This window comes from Phyllostomus hastatus, unplaced genomic scaffold (genome assembly GCF_019186645.2).
Source record: "Phyllostomus hastatus isolate PE091 unplaced genomic scaffold, TTU_PhHast_1.1 phas_scaffold_193, whole genome shotgun sequence".
Taxonomy (NCBI): domain Eukaryota; kingdom Metazoa; phylum Chordata; class Mammalia; order Chiroptera; family Phyllostomidae; genus Phyllostomus; species Phyllostomus hastatus.
In genome coordinates, this window is record NW_025334015.1 from 6,210,289 (window position 1) to 6,232,155 (window position 21,867).

Below are 21,867 nucleotides of genomic sequence, written 5' to 3' on the forward strand. Positions count from 1 at the left end.
CATGAACTTTGGTCACATTGGCTTTCATGTGTGTGCCCTGCGCCCTGCCTGCTTGGGAAAGGTCTGTACCAACACTTCCAGCCCCCTCCCCACTGCCCTGCAAGGTGCTGGTGTGTGCCCACAGAAGCCACATGCCAGCTCACGTACAGAGGTACCAGTGCACACTGCCGGGTTCAGGCTGAGTGGCGAGGAAGGGACAAGCTTCAACTACCCTCCAAGCGGAGCCTCCCAAATAGGAAAGTCTCCGGGTGACGCTCAGGAGAGTGGAGCCAATGCGTGCCTCGGAGGAGGGCTGCGCTGAGCCCTGTATAGATTGGAGCCCAGTTGTGTGTATGTGAAAGAAAAAAAAAAATCAGAGGCGCTGCCTGCCTGCTCCCATCTCGGGCGCGCTCTCTCTTGCTCCCTCTCTCTTTTGCTCTCTCCCTCCCTTTGCAAACATTGGATTTAAACCTGCTCAGAATTCAGCACAGAGGAAGGCAGCAGCCGTAGCAGCAGCAGAAGCAGTAGCAAGCCCAGCAGCCGAGACTCCGCAGCCTCAAGATGTACCACCCTGCCTGCTGGATCGTCTTCTCCGCGACAACCGCCCTGCTCTTCATCCCAGGTACTGGACAAGGGCTACGCTATTCCTGGGCCGATTTTGAGATGTACGAGCAGGAGAGGAAGGGGAAGAAGGAAAGCTCAGGGGGGAGAGAGGAAGTGTGAGCTGCATGCGAGGGGCAGAGGTGGGCTTGCTGTGTGCACGCGCGCACAATCCGCTCGCTCACTCACACGCACGCAGATGCTTGCAGCATGGGATTTGCTCTGGTGCCGGCAATGCGATCTGATGAGCTGGGTTCGAGATCTGCACCGTGCTGTGAGGCGCTGCTGTTTCGGTGCAGGGCACTGGCTGGCATTAACCAGTTGTGGTCCCAGGGGTAGGAGAAGAGGGGAGTCAGCTCCCAATCAGAAATCCTTCTCCCCACTTACGCTGAGACCTGCAGGAGAGATGGGGCATTCTTATTTCTCAGTCGTGGTCTCTCTGTGCCAGTCTCTATCTCTGCACCTCCCAACGTCTCTGTTTTTTTTTTCTGTCTCTCTTCGTCTTTTTCTCTCTCCCTCCTCTCCCTCTCCCCACTCGCCTCTCTCCCTCTCTCTTTCCTTCCGTCCCCTCACTCCCCTACTCTCACTTCAGCTCCTTTCTCTCTTCTCCCTTCTCCTCTGCTCTTGAATTTCTGTCTTGAACACAGTCCTTCTTCCACCTCTTATCCTTTTGCTATCACTCCACCAAATGGGCAGATTATGCTTTTGAAATTCAGAAGGCTCTCAGTTTCTCTCTCTTACTCCTCACATGGGAAACGGGAATTTCCCTTGACAGGATCTGAAATGTTCAGTCAGAAGGAAGGCTGGGAATCTGGCTTCACCTGGTTCTATTCAGCACCTTCCCACCTTAGCTAATGATTTCACTGTGATTTTACCTATCACAGCAGTTACTTGTTTGGGGGATACAAACCTTCAGTGACACAGGTAAGATGCTGCAGTCCTACCAGAATAAGCATAGTGGAAGTGTTGCAAAACCCAACACATTTTAATACATTTGATAATTGCATGCCTGTCGTTCTTAAGACGTCCACCGAATGCCTGCAGGCATCCTTCAAACAGTGCGGGAGGGACTGGGGTATGCCTGCCAAGGGTTTAGGAAGCACCAAAGGGTCTGTGAGGTTTCCATACTAAACCCAGCCCAGGAAGAAATTGTCTTTCTTTTTCCAAAACTGAGATCCATTAATTTGGTTAAACATGATCTTAAACCTAAAATGTTTTATATATGTGACATAATTACTAAGATTCTTAAATCTTACATATCCTGATATAGGTAAAACATAAAACTTACATTTTTATATTCAAATCATTTTGTTTTGTTTTGTTTTTAGGAACATAAAGCCCTAAGTATTTGTAAGGTACCAAAGTGAAACCAGAGAAATGGGGGTTTACTGGGGAGAGAAATATGAAAATGGAAGAAATCCATTGTATAATGTTTTGTAATGGTTTTTAAAAATTGTACATTTTCTAACAGAGATGGGCTTTGCATAACCATGCTCCCAGCTGTTGGTTTTAGGCTTGGAAGTTCAGGGGGCCGGGATTACTGTTGTTCCTTCAGATTCCAGCCTGGGAGGGGGTTTCAGCCTGACAGCGCTCAGTGGGGAAGGCAGGGCAGGCATCAAACACTCATTTCCTGCTCCAGCCTGTAGAGGGAGCCAGGTAGGTGTTTTGGGTCCCCGGGTGTGAGAAGACAAACTTTCCTATATGTTCAGGTCCCCAGCCTGTGAGGCAGCTTCTGGGGCCTCCTAGCCCCTAATTTCCCTCCCTCCACTGTTCTGGGCACAGGTGAGTAAAAGAGTGGAGATCAGAATTCCCACCCCAAGGGGTGCTGGCTGTGTGTTTGCTCTCCCCATGGCAGGAACCAGATTACATTTCAAAGGAGGAGGGGAGTGAGCCCCAGGCAGCTGGAGCTGCATTGCAGTGCACCCTGAAGCAAGCCAACCATCAGAGTGTTACCTCCCGGTAGAGTTCCCATGGGCCCCAAAGCCACAGCTCTACTCCTTGGGTGAGGAGCACTGACTCTGCTTGTGAGACAAGCATCCATCCCTAAAGCCAGCTGGGCCCCCAGGAATGACCTCAGCCTGGGAGCCAGTCAGCTCTCACCAGAATAAAGCATTTCATGTGAGGAGGGAATGCAGGCCACTAGTGTGACCTGCTCTGAGGACCATGCTTCAGGCTCATTGGGCCAGGAGCCTGGCCTCAGAGATTTGGGGAGTGGAGGAGGAAAAGTTGGCCTCAAGGGATGTGCCTGGAGAGAAGGAAAACATCACTTCATGAAGGGTTTCAGTGAGAAAGGGCACCTGGCTGAATCCACAGTTCTGATGAGTTGAAAGAGTTTACTTGTGACTTCTCCTTCCTCACTTATTTTACTTTATTATGTTTTTAGACTTTTTCCCCTTTGTTTCAAATGGTGCTTTTTCTCCCATCTCGGTCAACACCAGCTCGTTAGCCCTTTACTTCCTCTGCATCTAAAGACAGAGGTTAATGTAATAATGAAACCCTGACCTGCTTAGGCCTCAATGCCATTTTATTCTGCAGCTTTCTGTGTCTTGGTAAAACATGTTTGCATCCTAGAATAATTTTAAGGCTAATGTTGTCACCTGGTGCCTTCCAGGGGGAGACCAATGGTCATAAATTGCTTTTCTACACAGACTCTCTGAGATGGGAAAGACAGTAACAAATGAAAATGGTAATGAGCCCACACCCAAGATAGGGAAAGGGCCTCTCTTGACGATTTATTTGTCACGCCAAGACTTACAACACTCCTGCAGCCCTGACCACCAGGAGTGGGGTGCTCTTGCTGTCCCCAGGTGGGAGGAGCCTTTTCAACATTGGGTGGGGGCTTTGTGGGAAGATGAGTAGAAATGGTGAAACCTGCCTAGAGAAGCAGGAAGTGAAGGCTGCTGGACATTTGCATCAGACTCCTCCCGGAGAGGGGGGAAATTAAAAGACAGCCTTCTACCCCTGTTGCAGACATCCCAGGTCCTTCTGACACACTCTAAAATCCTGCCCATGGCCTACAGCATTCAAATGGAGACCCATCTCCCACCTGCCTTTTCTCATTCATCTCTGAGAAAGGGGAGGACAATGACATGAAGGTGGGATGAGGGAGTGTTGTCTCTTTAGTAAACAAAGCTCAGTTCCCGAAGCACAGCACAGCCCTGCAACCGCCATCAGGACAGCTCACCGACAGATGCATTGAGTCTCCAACCTGGAGGGCTTCTTTTCTCTAGTCTAGGTCATTACTCTTGTCCTCAGCTCCTCCTTCTGTGTCTGCTCCTGTCTGGGACTCTCACCAGGCAGTTAACTAAGAAGATCCCCATCTACCTGTCCTGTGTACAGACCTGTGAGTCTACACTCACAGTCACAGCCAGATCTCCCATTTCTTACTCTGGCTTTGCACCATAAAACCCTGGACTTGGACAGAGAATTCTGTGATGTATAGGATTTTTTCTTCCCCAGCACATACCTGCCCACAGCTTCCTTCAGGGAAGTGCCCTGTGCTGTGGGGTCCTTGGGCTGGATGCTTGGCTTTGGGGTGAGATCCCAGGGAAGGGTTCCATAGCCAAGTTTCCACGAATTCCTTTTTCTCACCCCTTTCTCCTCACCAGCACAGTATGGAGGAACCTGCTAAGAGTTCCTGGTTTGCAGGAGGAATCAAAGAGGAGAATCATTCTCCATTGGGAAAATCTTAGCCCTAGACTGACTGTAAAAGAGATGTGAACAACGACTGAGAGTCTAGTTATGATCAAGACCTCATCATCCCTCTGCCCATCACAGAATTATACCCTCTACCCCCAGTCTCCAAGCTGTTCTATGGCACCCAATTCCTTAAAAATGATAGGCATGTTAACAAGGTCAGACCAGATCCTGCTAACACTTAACACTGACCTGGTGGCAACAGGTGACTGAGAGGACACAGGTGTTGCTGCCTCATAGAGATGCTTTTTCCATAGCCTGGAGCCAGGAGGCCTTGGTCAACCTGAGATTAACCAGAGATCCTGATGGCTCGAGGTTCTCTTGTATTGCTTCAGTACTGTCTGCCTGTGTGTGTTCTCATTCTTAGCATCCTCTGCCATGTCCTGCCATCTGAGAAATTATAGGAGAGTCCTTAAATACTGATAGTTAGCACTTGCTTGGGTTTGCTGTGTAGCAGCTCTGGGCTGCTCACAGCAGCCACTGGGAATTATACCTCAAAGTTATGTCAGAGTTTCATGGGGCAGGATGCCCTTCCCATGAGGTGGGACCTACCCAAGCCTCTGAATGCTGAGAACAGGGAACTGAGACTCCAAGTAGGAGGTCTTTGAGGTTTGTTTGTTTAGCTGAAGGTATTCTCTGAGTCTCAGTCTACCACTCTGTAAGATGGGTTCCAGTGATATATTCTTCATGTTTCCAATTGAACAGCACAGCCAAAAGCAATAGGTGAGATGATAACAAGATAAACATTTATGAATTTTTAACTCATAAAATAACTCATCCTGGTCTCTTAGTAATAGGGTAAAAAGAGAAGAGGAAGGGAGACAAGGCAGGACCATCCTGAGTCATATGTATTTGTCATAGTGAGGGAAGCTAGCTGAATACAGACCTCCATTTACTTATTCAACAAGACTACATATAGATTCTGATTAAAGAAAATACATTAAGTAAGCTATCCTGTCTCAAGAAATCTAGATCCAGTAAAACAGGAAATTCCTCAGTGTTTTTCTTTTTTTCTTTTTTTGGACCCCCAGTGAAATATGCCTGCTAATTTGGAGCTTCTTGGGCCTTGGTTTCTTGGTGTAGAAAATGTGGGCAGCAGACATGGCCCCTTGGGTCTCCTGGAATATTGCTTTGCAGTATCTTTGGTGGGGTACTTGGTACATGGACATATGCATCAGCCTTGGACAGCTGGTGCTTTGGGAGCCCTCTCACCTTTGGCCTATGGGCTGTGGTTCTCCTGTCCTCAGATCACTGGATAGTAGCCCATGGACTGCTGCTGCCTGAGCTGGGGAGAAAAGAGAGGTGGAAAACAAAGCCTAGCTATTCTTGTCAGTGAACTCAAGAGTCAACCCCCAAATGGCCCATGGCTGCTGACAAGCCAGGCTGTCAGCAGCAGTTGCTATTAGCACTTCTGGAAGCTGAGTGGCACCTTCCATACATGAGGGGCTTGGAGGGCACCAGGAGGAAGGAGACAGCCTGGCATCACCTTGGGGAAGCTCGACTCTTGCACTCCTTCTGACCCTGCTAAAGATGCCAAGTCTGGGCCCTGCAGACTTTTGTCCCTCTAGCCTTTGTATGCTGTTGATAGGTGACTGAGAACTAGACTTTGCTTCTAAATCTGTGAGGCCTTCGTTGTCTCTGCCTTTCCCTGAAGGGCAGGGAGGTGGTCACACAGTGAGGCCTGGATATTGTTCCATTTGCTAGATTTCTACACCACTCAAATCTATGTCACGAGAAGATGGTATCTGCAGGGCTTGAGGCAGGATCGAAGGTTACTCTGAGGGTGGAGCAGAAATAAATTCTATAGCAGAGATAAACCTGAAAACTAGCATGCTTACTATTAACATTCTTGTGTGAATATACATCCCCTCCTCTCTTCACCCCCACCAACCCATGTCAACACACGTGCCCTCATGTTTCTAACCCCGAGAGTAGCAACTCTCAAAATCACATCACAGCTTCTTAAGGAAAATAAGCCACTTCCTCATGACTTCCATCTCTGCCCTTTCAGAACTCCCTGTGGTAGCCTCCAAGCCTCAGTGCTTTCTCTGTGGGCATCCTCAGTAGAGACTTGCACCATGCACAACCATGGCCATGCAAGTGTGAGTGCTTCCCCCTAGTGACACAGAGGTCTTACCTGCCTGCACATCCACAGTAGCCCCTGTGTCCCAGAGCAGGGCTGGAGGTAGGCCTTGTACTTCCCTCCCACCCAAACCCCTTGGTGCTCGAAGACTGGAGGCTCCCCTGCAGTCTCTAGACTAACTTAATTAACCGTTTGCAAAATGCTTTGAGACACCTCTGGGCAATGTGCTGGGTAAATGCAAAGCATTATCATTATGAGGCAGTCACATTTCCTTTAGTGAGCAGAGATACTAGGCAGAGAGACCCTTGGAAGGGCCAAGATGAATCAGGGCAGGCCATTGATGAGGATGCTGCTTGTATGTTCTGGGAAATGACTCAGCGCAAGTCAGATGGCACACCAAACTCCAGCACGGAGAAAAGCAGCAAATATGGCATTTCAAGGGACAGACTCTCTGAAATGGCCTAAATGAACATTCTTGAACCTTTTTACCTAAGCATAGGGAATTTACAAATGTTGTTTTATGACTCTTGGGAGTTTACATAGTAGTTTCACTAGTATCTTGCTTTATGGTTTATCTGGAAGACTATCTTTGGTCTCATGTGTACCCCATCCAGAAGCTGTGAGATAGGTAGGGTACAGGTTACCCAATTCTGATCTGCTCTGGTCTGTTGTGGTATTTTCTTTGTTTAAAACTCTGTGCAGACTACTTGGTGCCTTTAGAACAGAGTCCAAAGTGCTCAGTGTGGTCCATGGGTCGTGACCTGACCCCTGCTCTCATTTAGCTTCATCTCTCACCTCTCTCCATTCCTGCTTTTGGTTCTAGCCACTCTGGGCTATTTCAGCTCCTCAAGCTTTCACATGTGATCCTCCACAAGCATGGGAAATTTTTATTCTTTTTCTTCTTGTTCCTGCCGAAACATCTTTTCCGTCCTTCAGGGTTTAGCTTAAATTTTGCTTCTCCAGGAGGGCATTCTCAATATTCTCTAGTAGGTTAGGTTAGGCACAAGTATACAATAACAGGTTTTCCTTTCTAACACTGTGAATCCACATATTCTAAAGTAATCCTTTTTTTTTGAAATTTCTCTTTCCTCCCTAGACTATGGTTCAAAAAGGTAGGGAACACATCTGTTTGGTCCCCCAACAAATTCTCAGGGCCTAGCACAATGACAAATATAGAAGAAATACTCAGAATATATTTGTTGAATGAATGAGTGAATGCATGAATGAGTGAACAAATGAGTGGATAGCCAGCCAAGGTCACACAAATGCTAAGTGTTAGCTTATCTATTCTATGATTCTGTTGCATTTCATTGAATCCTGAGAGTCATCCGGGGCCCTAGGCCTCAGCTTGCCCTTCACTTTCCCCATAGGGGAAGTTAGGCAGGGTAAGGACAGAGAAGCTTGGGGATGTGCTTTGCTAATGGGAGATAAAATGTGTGAAGAATGCTTATAATGATTATTCATTCCAGTGTTCATGCTTGTCAATAAACACCAGCTCCAAGCTACCAACTAAGTGCACATGCGGCAGCTCAGGGCTGGAGCCTCATGCTTTCAGTTTTCACATCACATGTTGAGACAGACATGCCTGAGAGTGAGAGTCATTCAGTAAATACAGATTTAGGTCCTGATGTGGGCTATTGGCTTCATACAAACCAAAATTACTCAGCAGATTTAATCAGGGTGTCTCTTGAAGTGGCCCCAATTATTTGAAATTCAGAGTGATTCCTATGGTGCCAGGAAGTATACACCATACCATTGCAAGGTGCAATTGTGTTGCTGACAAGAGGTAAAATGTTGGGGTAGGGACAGGAAGTGCTAATAGCCTAGGAGTGAGTCATGCTTGAGCAACTGATACTTAAATGGGTTGATGTTCACATGGAAAAGGTAAAAAGGGGATCAGCAAATCAGAAAAAATAGAAAAAGAATTTTTTCTCATTTTTGTACCTAGTCATTTTTCATGGTAGGTTATTTCAGAGTTGCTTTTTCATGCCTGTGGGATTCTGAATAGCAGGGCTCTTGCCTTAGTCATCTGTGAGGACTTTAAGTACCAGGCACATTCAGTTATTGGACATGTGGTTTATTGAGTGATTACTATGTGGCAAACACTATGCCAGGCACTAGAAATGCAATGCTTGAATGAAAATCTATATGGTCCCTACACTCTTGAAGTTTATAGGCCAGTGGGAGAGACAGACATGCCTTAAATAAATACTGATGCAGTTACAAAATGACAACTAAGATAAGGCTCCTGAAGGAGAGGTCTGTGATGCCATGATCACCTATCAGGAGGGCTTGATTTTGCCAGGGAGACTGGCAAAATCTTTCCTGTGAAAGTGAAAATTGGGCTGAGGTCTGAAGGATGAAGAGTGGGAATAATCCAGGCCCAAGGGAAAAGACTAGGGGAAGCAGAGGGAATAGAACATTCAAAGGCCACATAGCAGAAAGGATCAGAAGATATTATCCTATTTGGCTGGAGCATAGAGGAAGGAAGTATGGTGCAAAATGAAGCTGGAGGGCTGCGGAGTCAAAAGATGCAAAGAGCTATTGAAACTTGTTATCATTTTGGGTTTTATTCTATAAGTAATGCAACACCATTTGTTGCCAGTGGTGCTCTTAAATGGGGCCATAAGGAAAGCAATCCAGGGACCCACATATGGATGTGGTAAGATTTATTGTGGTTGAAATGAAAGATGGCACCCAGGTTCCTGATATCACATCTCTGTCCATCATGCTGTGAATAAACAAATCCAGCCTTGTCTTCATCAAGCCCAGTACAAGGGTCAAGGTTCAACGGTTGTTTGGCATTCCAAAGCTTAGTCCAGTTTAGTTCATGTCTGTCCCCATCTGGTTAGCATACTCTGTTCCTGACTGCACTCTGGTCAGTGCTGTGTTGCAGTACCCAGACTGGCGCTTGGAGCCGGGCCCCAGGCAGATGCTAGGACCTCATGGCTGCTATGGAGAGAGAATTCACAAACACACAAGGCAAGTGTGTGTTACCGGCTGAGAGAGGGAGCTGCGTTAGGCTTGGATTATGTTATCTCAGGTTTAGGAAGGACCAGGCACTTTTTCAAACTAACCATAAGCTTCCCAATCTTTTGAGAGCTTCTGATGGGTCCTCCCCCAACCAATCCCTTTCCTAGATCTTCCAGTGTTCTGTGTCCTTTATCTAATCAGATCCTTTTCCTAGGCTAGGCTGACAGACCTCCATGATTTCCACCTTGGTTCCTACCGTGCATGCCTCATAGTTGAAACACCCCCCTCTTCATTATTTATTTTCCCCCACCCCGTAGTCTGAACAAACAGGCTGGTTTTACCCTGGGGAAATTGGAAATCTGGATTTTCCTCCCTGCACAGGTGAGGGAGGGGTACTAATCCCCTTGACAAGGCAATGCTCCGATCTTCTGAGGAACCCATGAATGCTGTAACTTTGCAGCAAAGAAGACCCAGAGTCTGATTCAGCTACTCAGTCCATTAGGCTCAATAATATCTGATTCCCTTTGCTCCCTTCCTTTATTAATATCTAATTACCTACACTAACACCTTGAGGATATACATGTAGTGGAATAAGGATCCTGAGTTCAATTTTTAAATCTTATTCTTGTTACAGTTTGTGAAAGGATCAGAGGTAAGCAAACTTGGAAGGGACGGGCCAGCTGGGAGGCAGTCAGATGGGAAACAAATGGTGGTGGTTGAAACAGAGAGACACTGACCACTTAAGAACGTTCACAAGGGTGTCATAGGTGCACTGTACATAGCTGAAGAATCTGAATCTAAAAGTAAACCCACAATTAGCATTTATAGCCATTTAGAAAGCATTGAGAAGACTATCTGTCTTCAAAAAAGAAATCTTCATTATTTTCAGTTTAGGTATAATCTTGCCCTGAAACAAGGAATAATTTGTTCTTAGAAATCACAGATGTTCTTGAAGTCTGATAATCTCAGCTCCTTAAGTGGTGTTCTCTCTGGGTCTAACGTAGGAGCTTAAAATTGCATCACTCAACTTCCCAATCTATCAAAAAGATTGCAAAGAGCTCTAGTTGTGTTTTCTTCTGGATCCTGCCCATGACTGTTTCTTCCTGGAAGAAAACAGACATTTTAAACAAGCTTTGATTGTACTCTAGAGTCATTTGTGGATATCAAGATGTAGCCAGTATTATCATGATGATATAAAAGCATGCATGACCTCCCCTCAAGGTCTACTGCCTAGATAAATTACATTAATTTATTTAGAAAAGTAGAGGTCCCTGAAACTGAAAGGGACCATAAAGATTGTCTAGTCCATTTCTTTCATCTAATAGATGAGGACATCGAGGCAAAGGGAGTCCAAGGATCTTATCCAAGGTCACATAGCCAGAGAGTGACCAAGACAACTTTTGAATAGAGTTTTCAATAACCTGGGTGCATAGCCTTCCTGGTGACATTTCAACATGAAAGTGAAAGGCTGAGTTAAGCTTTACTCACTATCCTGGGATCCTATTTTGGAAAGTGAGTTTGTAACCTTGGCCACTACTCTGTTTCTCTGAAGCTCTCTGATCTTAGTGGACAAATAGTGTCATGGTACAGGGTAACTCCATGATATCTTTTGCCCAAGCTTTAATATAACAAGTCAAAACACAAAAGAGAAGCCGGATTTTTGCAGAGGCATTCTCATACTCTGAATGACCTTGGTACCTGAACTGGGACACTTCTAGGAAACAATGGTCTCTTGATCTGCAGAAGGAATGCTCAGAGTAGTACCATATCAAATTCTGGATATGAGTTAACCTGACTTGTTTGGTCTATACACTGTGAAAGGCATCATCAAAACATCTATTTTAAATCTTTTTGGTCTTGGCTCTACACTGAGAATGCTGTAATCTCTATATTGATTGCTCGTGAGTAAATGGTGGTTGCAGTGTACAAAGTACATCCATGTACATTGTAACTCTCTGTATATTAGTGAGGGAAAGAGCTAAAAGACGTCTTCTTACTTCCCCAGTCCTACCACCACCACCCATTGCCTTGACAATTCTTAGTTTGAGCATGGGCACAATAAAAACAATAGGCCCTAACCAGCTACAGAAAAATTCAGAATGGAATATAATAGTTCAGATTCAGACATTCTGGATCTTATGATCAAGGGTGAATGCAATGATTGATTCTCTCTCTCTCTCTCTCTCTCTCTCTCTCTCTCTCTCTCTCTATCTCTATCTCTATCTCTATCTCTATCTATTTTTTTGATGGTAGGATTGCTGAGACATGGCAATGGTGGGGCCAAGTACTAATGGACATTTCTGTTCCTAGGAAGAGAGGCATAAGAAAGCCCTTGGCTTCTCTGAATAAGCTGCTGTTGTTCTTCGGAAGAGCCTGGTGCCAAGGGATTTCCTACACTCCTCAAAGGGAGGAGAATGTTGGAAGAGAGAATGTGGAAAATGGAAATAGACCATCAGCCTACAGGCTCCAGGAGAAGCTGGGGTTTCCTTGGGAGTCCCCTGGCTTTATCCCATGGAGAAGTGATTGCCCAGTCTTACTTGGCACTGGGGTGTATGCCTCTTTGGGTGAGTCCCAGCTGGGGCTCGCCCAAAGAGGGAGAATGGGGAGAATGATGAAAGCTATGAGGAGTCTGCATCTTTCCTGATGGGCTTCACCCTCCTTTAGTTTGGGGCATAGTCTTGGGAGTAAAAGGGCCCTCCTTTACAACTGCCACAATTTAGCCTCCACAATGTCCATGAAGATTGGACCACTTCTTTATTATGACCTAGATGGCTATTGCTTTACTTCTATTATTTAAATTATTCATTTTAAAAGTGGACAATTAGCTCTTCTGCCATCACTGTGGGAGAGGAAAAAGCACAGATCTAGTAAGCCTTTGGCTTTGCCTCTGCACTTGGGAACTGACAAGTGGTGCAACCTTTCTGATACACTGACTCCTCTTTGTAAAATAGGGGAAAAGAACTGTTTTACCTACTTCCCAGGGCAGCCATAAAGGTCATATGAGATACATAATAGATATACCCTCTCTGAGAGCTCTATAGTTCCAGGTGGCCAGTTCTTATTGCATCACATGGGTTGGTCACTTCTGTTCCAGTATTTCTCTTCTTTTTCTGTGTCAACCTCCTCACTCCTGATTCCCTTGCTTTCTCTGACTATCATGGGTTATGGTTATAATTAACAGTAAACATATAACAAAGTACCTGTGACATTTGGAGTAGAAGGCTTATTTCAGGTAACTACTGCACTCACTCCCCTAAGCTTGAAGCAATGTTTGGCTTCTGTTTTTCCCATTGAGAGTGCTGGTAAGTGATTCATGTTTTCCCAGTGGAGTTACTTTGAACTGGACAAGAACATGGACTCTGCATTTTGGGTTAGGATGAAAGAGACTCAGATAGAGTGGGGAAGAGCTCCAGTATAGAGCCTAAAGTCAGGCAAAAAGTACTCTTCATTTCTAAGAGTGCCTGGCTTACTTTCACTACAAAAATTAGAATTTTAGGGAGTAATATGTATATGGAGAAGATAATTTTGTGGAAAGAGGGGTCCTCTTTGGCTCTCCTGAGCACATGTAAGAGAGGGGACTGACTAATTTATTTCCATATGGGCTGACTAGTGAGTTCCTAGAGATTATATTCTTTATTCAGGTCCAAGGGGAAACTGTATATGGTACATTATGTCACTACAAGCCTCTGTGTCCTATGAGTGCTAAGACCATTGATTCAGTGGTGTGCTTGGGTGGTTTAAAAAAAGTAATTTGCAGGGTCACATGCCTGTCTCGTACCCTCCCCTAATCCAACCTGTTCAGCTTCTTAGTAGCTTCAGAAATAGACCCAGCCTGAGTGGAGATGGTGAGCCGGCCCATAGTTCTGAAAGGGACCCTGAGACCAAGAACCTCCCAAGCACACTGTGCTGGGTTAAGAGCCTTTCTGGGCTGTCTTTTGAGTAGCTAAAGCCTGTGGGCATTGACTATAAGCTGGGTTTTTGGAGTGGAGTAGAGTAGACCTTGCTTATTCCTGAGCTGCATACTGAGTCTTTGTCTTGTCTGAAGTGGGGTGGGGAACTGCTGAAGCTCCCCTTTGGAATTAGAACACTCATTTTTTTAAATTCAGATTTTAATATTTATAAAGGTCTGTTGGCCCAGCTTTAGAGGGGCAGACTCTCAGAGAGGTAGTGCTTCAACATCTAGCGTTGGTCTTGAACTGCTCAGCTCTCCATTCCCAGCCTGAGTTCTCATTCATTCATATGCATCAAAAGCTGTGTTGATGTGGTCAAGTTCCATAAAAACAGTGGGTGCTTCTTTGGAAGCCAGGACAGAGTATGGAAGTCAGGTTTGCCTGGCAGATGCATTTGCTTGAAGATTGGAGGTACAGAGAGACCATTGGCATTTCTACCAGGTTAATCTTCTAGAAGCACTATTGAAATCTGTGTGCCTGGGAAGACACATAGAGGTTTTTTGGTAGCAAAATCATAATTTATGCTGTGGTTGAGCAGAAGTAATGGAAGAGATTTCAGGAGAAAAAAAGAAAAATCAATTACATTATAGCCTCCCCTACCCTTTTGTAAATGCATCCTACATTCTCTATTCCTTTTTATTTTCAGTTCCTAATGACTATATTTTTCTGCTGCTTTTTGATGGTGATGTCTGGTAACAGAGTGGTTGTAACAGATTTTTCAGTAAAGACAAAGCTCTTCAGTTTAGCTTGTCCTTCTGTAATGGCTCCCAGATGTTGCCTGTAGGGCTCAGTTCTCCATCGACAAATCTCTCATTTCGGTCTGTGATTGGACTTTATTTTGCTTGATGAAATAGTTACATAAGAAGTGTCTTAGGTACTCTCTCCAAATTCCTTGAGATTTCCTCCTTTGTATGACAATGAACATTTGGTGATGGACAGTAGAGTCAGTATGAAACCAGAGAACAAAGACAGAAGATGGAAGGGAAGTTAAGAAGGAATTGGCACTGGGAATGACTGAAAGCCAAAGACAAATATGGAGAAAGGTGAAGTACCAGCCACCAGGCAAGAGTGTGCAGGGACAGAGTCAGAGGCAGAAGATGAGGCAGCTACTCGATGAGTAGGACTGATGATGGACCAGAGAGAAGGAAGTATATGCCATGGGCATGTTCTTGTCTTACAGCAGAGTGCCTCCCCAGTGTTAAGAAGGGTCTAGAAGCTTTCAAGGATTGTCACTCACTGGGACTAAAACCTCTGTGAGTATGACCCCCTGCCCAAGGCACCAGAGGTCAAGGCATGCAACTCAGAAACATTAAACCCTAAGAGCAAGCACAAACACCCTGGTATGTATAACAATTGCCTGACCTCCAGCCTGCCCCTGTGTACCACTCACCCTCAGCCATACATCACTCCCTACCCATTTTCTTGATTATCTATTTTTGCTAGTAAGTTAATCACCTCTTTTCTTCATTAATTACTTTTTGATTTTGTCTAGAGTCCTGTAGGTTTGTTTGTAGTTAAGTGGGAGGGAATCTCTCCCTCACTCCCTTGAAAAAGTAGTATTTGTTGCTTTTGAAGGTTATCTGTTTGTAACATCAGGAGCAAAAATCTCATAGGACTCCACTTTGGATTGATAAGAGAAATACTGTTTTCTAGACCTTCTGGTCTTCCCATCACAGGATGTCAGAAATGGAAGCGAACTTAAGAGTTTTTTAGTCTTCCTTGTCAGTCTGGTAGATGGCACTTAGCCAGACAGACATTCTTCATTTTTCCTTCCTTGCACACACCTGTGGCCACAGACACCCCTTTAAAGAAGTTACCATAGTTACTCATTTATTCACTTTGGCTAGCAAACTGCCCAATCTGCAACCTCCCTTCTTCATGAGTACCTTACTTTTGCCTGGGATACTTCTCCTGTTGACTTTTCTCTCTATTGCTATTTGGACTCTTACTCTGATGGCTTTGCTCAGGAGTTGCCCACCTTTAATTTGTTTTCTTCCCCCAAAGATGATACCTCTCAGGTCACTTCCTGCTACTGCCTATAGTTTTCTGTTTGTGTTACTCAGATTCCCACAGGTTCTGTGGCAGTTAAGTGGGAGCCTACCCCCACTCCCTGACCTGAGCTACACTTTATCAACCAGGGTGGTTCCACCTTCACTTGTTTTATGCAGTTATTTTTTACTGTTAAAAAATTAAACATTTTTTGTTTTGAAGTACATAAGTATAATATATTTATTTATGTAGAAATGATGTCGCTACACACATATGATGACAAAAAAGATAAAATATACATAAATGCAAATAGGAGTTATACTATTTTTTTTTGTTCATATCACTATACTTAGAGTGTTCCTGGCAGCAAGCACTGCTTTGAAGACCACTGCACTAAGTTATACCATGCCCTTGGGACTAGAGTCTAGACAGAGAAGTCAAATTGACCTTGGCAAAATTCTCCCAGTGCATCAGCCATGGCTGCTTCCCTCTGGGACTTAGCATGGGGATTCAACCTTGGCCATGAACCTTTCTGGATATTGGTACAATATAGTTGCTATGGCAGACTTTATCTCTGAGCAGCTGTAATGTTCTTCAGCAATGGTTTTTGTGTTTTGTGGGGTGTGTTGGTAAAAATGAGTAACATGTCAGTGGAGACAGACCTGCAGAATATCGTCTTATTCATTAAAAAATGTAGAGAAATAAATACAAAACAGTCTTTGGAAGAAGAAAACACTGAGGGTGGGGATGACCCATTCCAACTGCTCATGATTCTTCAAATTCAGATTCTCGCCCTTGGTCTCAGCTCTTCTCCAGGGACCTCCCACCACAGAGACACTGGGGACCTAGCTCTTCTGAATGAGGAAAAGTGCAGGTAAGGTAGGGTTAGAATTTTTCAAAATAGATAGTATTAGGCCATACTAATGGAGATACACAGAAAAGAGTAAAAAAAAAAAAGGAAATAGATACATTTTCCTGAATATAGGGATTTTTTTTGTTTGTTTTCTTTTGTTTTGCTTTTTTAGAGGTGACTAAAGTTTCTTTCCAGTGTTGGTCCCATGAAAATGTGTCTCTCAGATCTTTAACGACCATGCAACTTGACCATGTGTCCTAGCCTGTGTCTTCTGAAGTCCATTGCTGGGATGCCTTTGAGGCCACATTTCACACAGGCTGCTGTCAGCCCGTGACTGAGTGGTCAGGTTTGTTCTTGGAGACATGGTCTTCTCTGATGAACATCTTTGACTTGAGGCTTCCCAAGGACCTTGTCAAACTTTCCTTGGAACTGTGCTACATTCTCTGCTTCCAGCCAATCTTGCCAGCTTCCCTCTCATCCTTACTAGAGTTCAGACTGATGTAACCCTGAACTGGGTTTCCTAGACTGTTTCCTGACTTTCTCTCACAAATGTTTCCCTTAATACATGACTTGCATATTTAGTCCTGTCTTGATATCTGATTCCTAGAAGACCCAGGATAACTCAGGGTTGCCGGGCTAACAGTAGGCATGGAAACCAATGTTTTACTCAACATTTTAACTCTTTCTAGCTTGACATTATACTACCCAATTTGCCAAATTGAGCTAGGACTTTAAACAGGACTTTGAGATTGCGCAGTTTTTAAAACCAGAAGAAACTTGATTTCTTAGACTTTCTAGGCAGAATCTAGGACCCCTGGCCCTTGGAGGCCCTACTCTAACCCTTGTGTAAATGAAACATTTCTTAAATGTGTCCTTCAAAATTTCCCACTAGGGCTTCTGGAATTTTTTGACCAATCATCAAGGTGTTTCCTCTCCCTTGACATGGCCTAAATGCATTTGGAAATCCCACCCACCCCTTACATTTATTTCTCATTTTCCTGGCTTGTTATCTAGAGCATATTTACTCTATAGCTCTTAAAGCTGGTTCTACCTTTCAGTGGTCTTCAGTTTTTAATTGTTATGGGTTTGCATTATTTTCTTGAACTTGATTTTTCTAATGTCCCTATGAGTGGGTTGTCTTAATGTTGGGACTACTGACAGTTTGGACAGGATACTTCTTTGTTGTGGGGCTGTCCAGGGTGCTATAGGGTCTTCAGCAGTATCCCTGGCCTCTACCCATTAGATGCCAGTAGCACCCTTTGAGTTGTGACAACCAAAAATGACTCTGGACATAGACAAATTTTCCTGGAGGGCAGAATGGCTTAAAGTTGTGAATCATGGTTGTGTGGTTTTAAATGGTCACTATGGTATCCTAGCAACCCCTTCAATTTATGTCAGTTGTCTTTCTCCCAGCTAATGAAAGATGGCCTCCCCTTTGTAGTCCATGGCCTGTATTTCCAGTCTATTCTGGTTTCAAATCTGTGAGAAGCAACTGGTTCTCAGTTTATTTATTTCAGTGAAAATTTGGTTTATCCAGAACCTGTGAATCAGGTTATCATCTTCACCTTTGCCAGGTGCTCTCTGATGAGTACTTTAGGAATGGCTGACAAGAGGAACATATTTCATAACAATAGTGTTAGGCATAATAATAAGTTTGCTCTCTGGAATGATATGTCTGGAATAAAACAGATATGAAAACTTTTAAGCCTTAACCACATTGTTTCTTTAGGTGAACTGACTCTCATCAAGCATGCAAACTATTCAGCAACTTTCCTTTAGGGAAGACTTAGATTTTAGTCTATTAGCTTGAGGGTCATTAGGCGTGGGAGTGAGAGCCCAGGTCAGATTCCTATAGCCAAACACCTAAAACTAAATTAAAATTCAATCTCTAAAAAGACTATAATTATGGCAGTGGAGTTTTGAGATCAATTAAAAGCACTGAGCCAATTTGAAAAGAAATGAGCCTCCTACAAGCAAGAAGTGAAAATGGTTCTAAATATTAGAAAGGACTCCCAACTAAAGTTCTTGGGTTTCTTCTTAATGAAAAGGAGGGACCTTTGGCAGGACATTCAGAGTATCCTGTCTCTACCCACAATAATTTTGGTAATGGGGAATGCCAAGAGATCCAGGTGAGAATAAAGGAAGCAGACACAAGAAAGCTAGAGCAGAACCAGTAAAAACAACATAGGAATGTTTGCTTGATCCTCTTTTCTGCCCCTTTTGGGGATGACCTGCAGGCCAAACCATCAAACTCATATTCAAGAAGTCAATGTTTTAGGGCTCCAAATCTAAGGAGCAGCCAAAAGGTGTCCCATGTAAGTAACCATTACAAAAGGTGTCTGACAATGATTTGACCAACCCTGTGTCAGCTTCTCATTTGCATGCATGCCCCTGTGACTCCTACTGCAAACACTGACAATGCTGGAGCTCTAAGGCCTTGCAGATGTCAGATGACATGATCCATTACCACAGTTCAGGGGTGTCTTTCTTATAGTCTTGACCAGTCTTGAGACATCTCTTTATCTTGCAGAATGTGTTCTCCAATTCTCTGATTACTGCAGAATCTTTCATAGTCTTAAAGGGGCTTGGTGTGTAAGGACTGACCCTTTGGGATTCTGAATCATATTTTTTTTCTATATTCAGCTGAGTCTGTTGGCTTCATTTCTCTGCTGCTGTGTTGTTGACTACAATAATTTTACAGGCTAAACTGTTAATTTCTGTGATCTGGCTCACTGATTAGGATCTTTTCATGAACCATTATAAATGTCAAATTCAGTTTAGGTAAAAGCTACTTCATTGTGAAACACCACATACAATGATTAATTCCACAAGGTCATTTGTGCAAGAGGCATCAGTTGAGCACTTTCTTCCTACCAGGCACCAGCAGCTCAGGATAGCAAGAAAACTAAGCCAAGGCCCCTGGAAATACACGAACACATCACAGTGGGGTATGTCTGCACCTTTTTAGTGGACAGTCTTACAAAAGCACAAAGAAGTAAGAAACTAGCTCTCTAGATTTCATCACAGGGGTTTCCCAGAACAGAGAACATTTAAGCTGGGCTTTTTGAGGGATGGAAGATCACCTCATGGAGAAGTTGACCAATAATTGCATCAACCATGTGCATTGGCGACTGGGGGTTGGATGGGAAATACGAGATGGAAGGAAAGTGGTGATAGAGAGGTGGGGAATAAGCTAAGACATCCTCCAAACTGCTGTGTTGAGAAATGGTGGGGCTTTGTAATCCATGCAGCAGTATTTTTACCATGGTGGGAATTGGGTTTGTCTAATTTAAATGTCAGAAAAATGAATGATGGTGGTGGTGAAACCTGAACTCTTAATAATTCCACATGTTTCTAAATGTCTACGTCATGAATGGAGTAAAAGTAGGAGAAACTTGGTTTAATTGTTTTGTTTCGAGGCTTCACACAATATGGTGCATCTCCTCAGATTGTTTCCTTTCTTTTCCTTCAAGACAGACTTGTAATCTCTAGGTCTATGAATTATATAAAGCAAGACAAATAATATTTAAGTATAATATTAAAGTCTTTATGCCCTGAGAGGTTTTTTTTTAATTGTAGGGTATGCTGAAACTTCAAGGTAAAGGTCCATTTAATTGCTTACAAAGTTCTTGAAAAATGGGTTGATATGGCTTTTGCTATTTAATTTTTTCCATTCAGCACATATGTAGGAGGATCTAACACAGATCCAATACTGTTCTAAAAGTTTAGGATCCATTATCAAATAAGATAAAACAAAGTTTCTACTTTTAGGAAGCTTGTATACTAGTGGGGAAAAATCAAATAATGAACAATAAACATAGTGCATAGGTACATTTTATAGTATGTTAGAAGATTGGAAGTAATATGAAAAAAAGAGAAAAGTTCAGCAGAGCATGGAGACAGATTCTAGGGATGAGAATTGCTATTTTAAACAGGGCATTCTGGGTGGGCCTTGTTAAGAAGGGCATAACTGAGAAGAGACATGAGGGGGTGAGGGAGTTTGCCATAAGGATATTAGAGGAAAGGAGCATTCCAGGCAGAAGGACTGGTTAATTCAAACACCTGATGGCATGAGTGGAATCTATCTGGTTTATTCAAGGAATGCCAAAGAGGCAGGTGTGACCCAGAGGAGTAGCACATGGGAAGTTGTAATAGGAGGTACCATCAGAGAGGTAATGGGAATCCAATTTAATTAGCTGTAAAGTCTTCTGTAAGAAGTTTGGCTTTTACTCTGAGTTAGATGAGTTTTGTCAGATTTCTTTTTGTCAGATATGAAAATTTTTTTTCATATTTTTCATAGGAATAACATGGTCTCTTTTTCTTTGAAAGGATTATTCTGGCTGCTGAAGGGTGGAAGCAGGGAGAACAATTAGGGGGCTACTGTCATAATCCAAGTGAATGATGATGAAGACCTGGGTAGCAGTAGAGGAAGTGACAGAAGTAGATTACATCTATATGCTGAAGAAAGCTATGAAGATGGCAGATTGCATATGAGTGAAAGAGAATGGATTCAAAAACAACTCCAATTTTTTTGACCTGAACCTTTAGAAGGATAAAGTGGACATTAACTGCAATAGAAATCTCTGGGTGGAAAAGAGTTTGGGGAGGAGGAACTGGGAAATTATTCTGAACATGTTGAATCTGATATGTTTATCAGGCATGTAGAATAAGCAGTTGGATAAGTGTGTGTGTGTGTGTGTGGCAGGGGAGGTGCATGTTATCTTAGCCAGAGATCCACAATTGGAGCTGTTGGCATGTAGATGATATTTAAGGCTACAAGGCTGAATGAAATCATAAGGAGAGGAAATACAGAAAAAAAAGGAGAACAAGTTCAGACCTCTTTAAAAGAGGTCAAAAAGATGACAGCGTAGAAGTATGTAGAGTTTATCTATGATAATGTGGGTAGGCTTGTCCATAGATCAAGGCAACAACCAATGGGTATTCAACATGTAGGTCTTGCTAGGCACAAAGTCTCTGATTACAGGTCATCCCAAACCACTGTAATATACAACTAAGGGAACCCAGGTGGTGTTATTAGAGTACAGGTCCCATTTATGATACTTCTTAATTATTTAATGTGAAGACATGAAGAGAAGTCCAGTCCAAGCCTGGAGGAAGCTAAGTCTATGACCCAAAATGATTAGCATCAGAAGGGACCTTAAAATCATATAAGCCAAACAGCTTGATTTACAAAGGAGGAGACACATATCTCAAAAGTTAACTGATATAATCATGTTCACACAGCAACTTGTGAGATAATTAGGTACAGAAATGAAATCTAGTTGTTCCCACTTCAGTGCATTTTCTTCTCTTCCCGCTCCCTTCTTGTTGGTGTTTACCAAAGAAATAATACTGTGAGGGTCTGAAAGTCTTTCTTCTCAGCTTGGAATGTTAAGATGTTGAGCCACACACAAAACCATGAGTCTTCCAGGGCACTGATCCTTGGCTACAGAAACATGTCTCCAGAAGATGTGCACTCAGTGTTCAGTGACCACCTTAGAGCAGATTGAAAGAGTGCACAGGTATATATCTGCATTTTTAGGAGTGTAAAATTATAAGCAAACTTTTAGTAGAATTCTCCATTTGAGAGCTTCTGTAGTGTGGCTAATGTGTCCGCTTTGGAGACTGAATGTAGGTATGAGGTGGACCCCAATAGCCTTCAAGATGAGGTGCCTCGCACAGAAAGGGTATTCAGTAGATGCTTATTAAATACATATTTTGATGGGTGACTCTGCCTAGTACAA

General features: G+C 43.5%; 1 protein-coding gene across 1 annotated transcript in view; it reads left to right on the forward strand.

The window, feature by feature from the left end:
* The first annotated feature begins 334 nt into the window (after positions 1–334).
* OPCML (opioid binding protein/cell adhesion molecule like) overlaps positions 335–21,867 on the forward strand; it is a 1,099,555-nt gene continuing 1,078,022 nt past the window's right edge. The window contains exon 1 of the mRNA XM_045860213.1: positions 335–601. Coding sequence (XP_045716169.1) covers positions 541–601 — 61 coding nt within the window. The 5' untranslated portion in view covers positions 335–540. The remainder of the gene's footprint in view (positions 602–21,867) is intronic.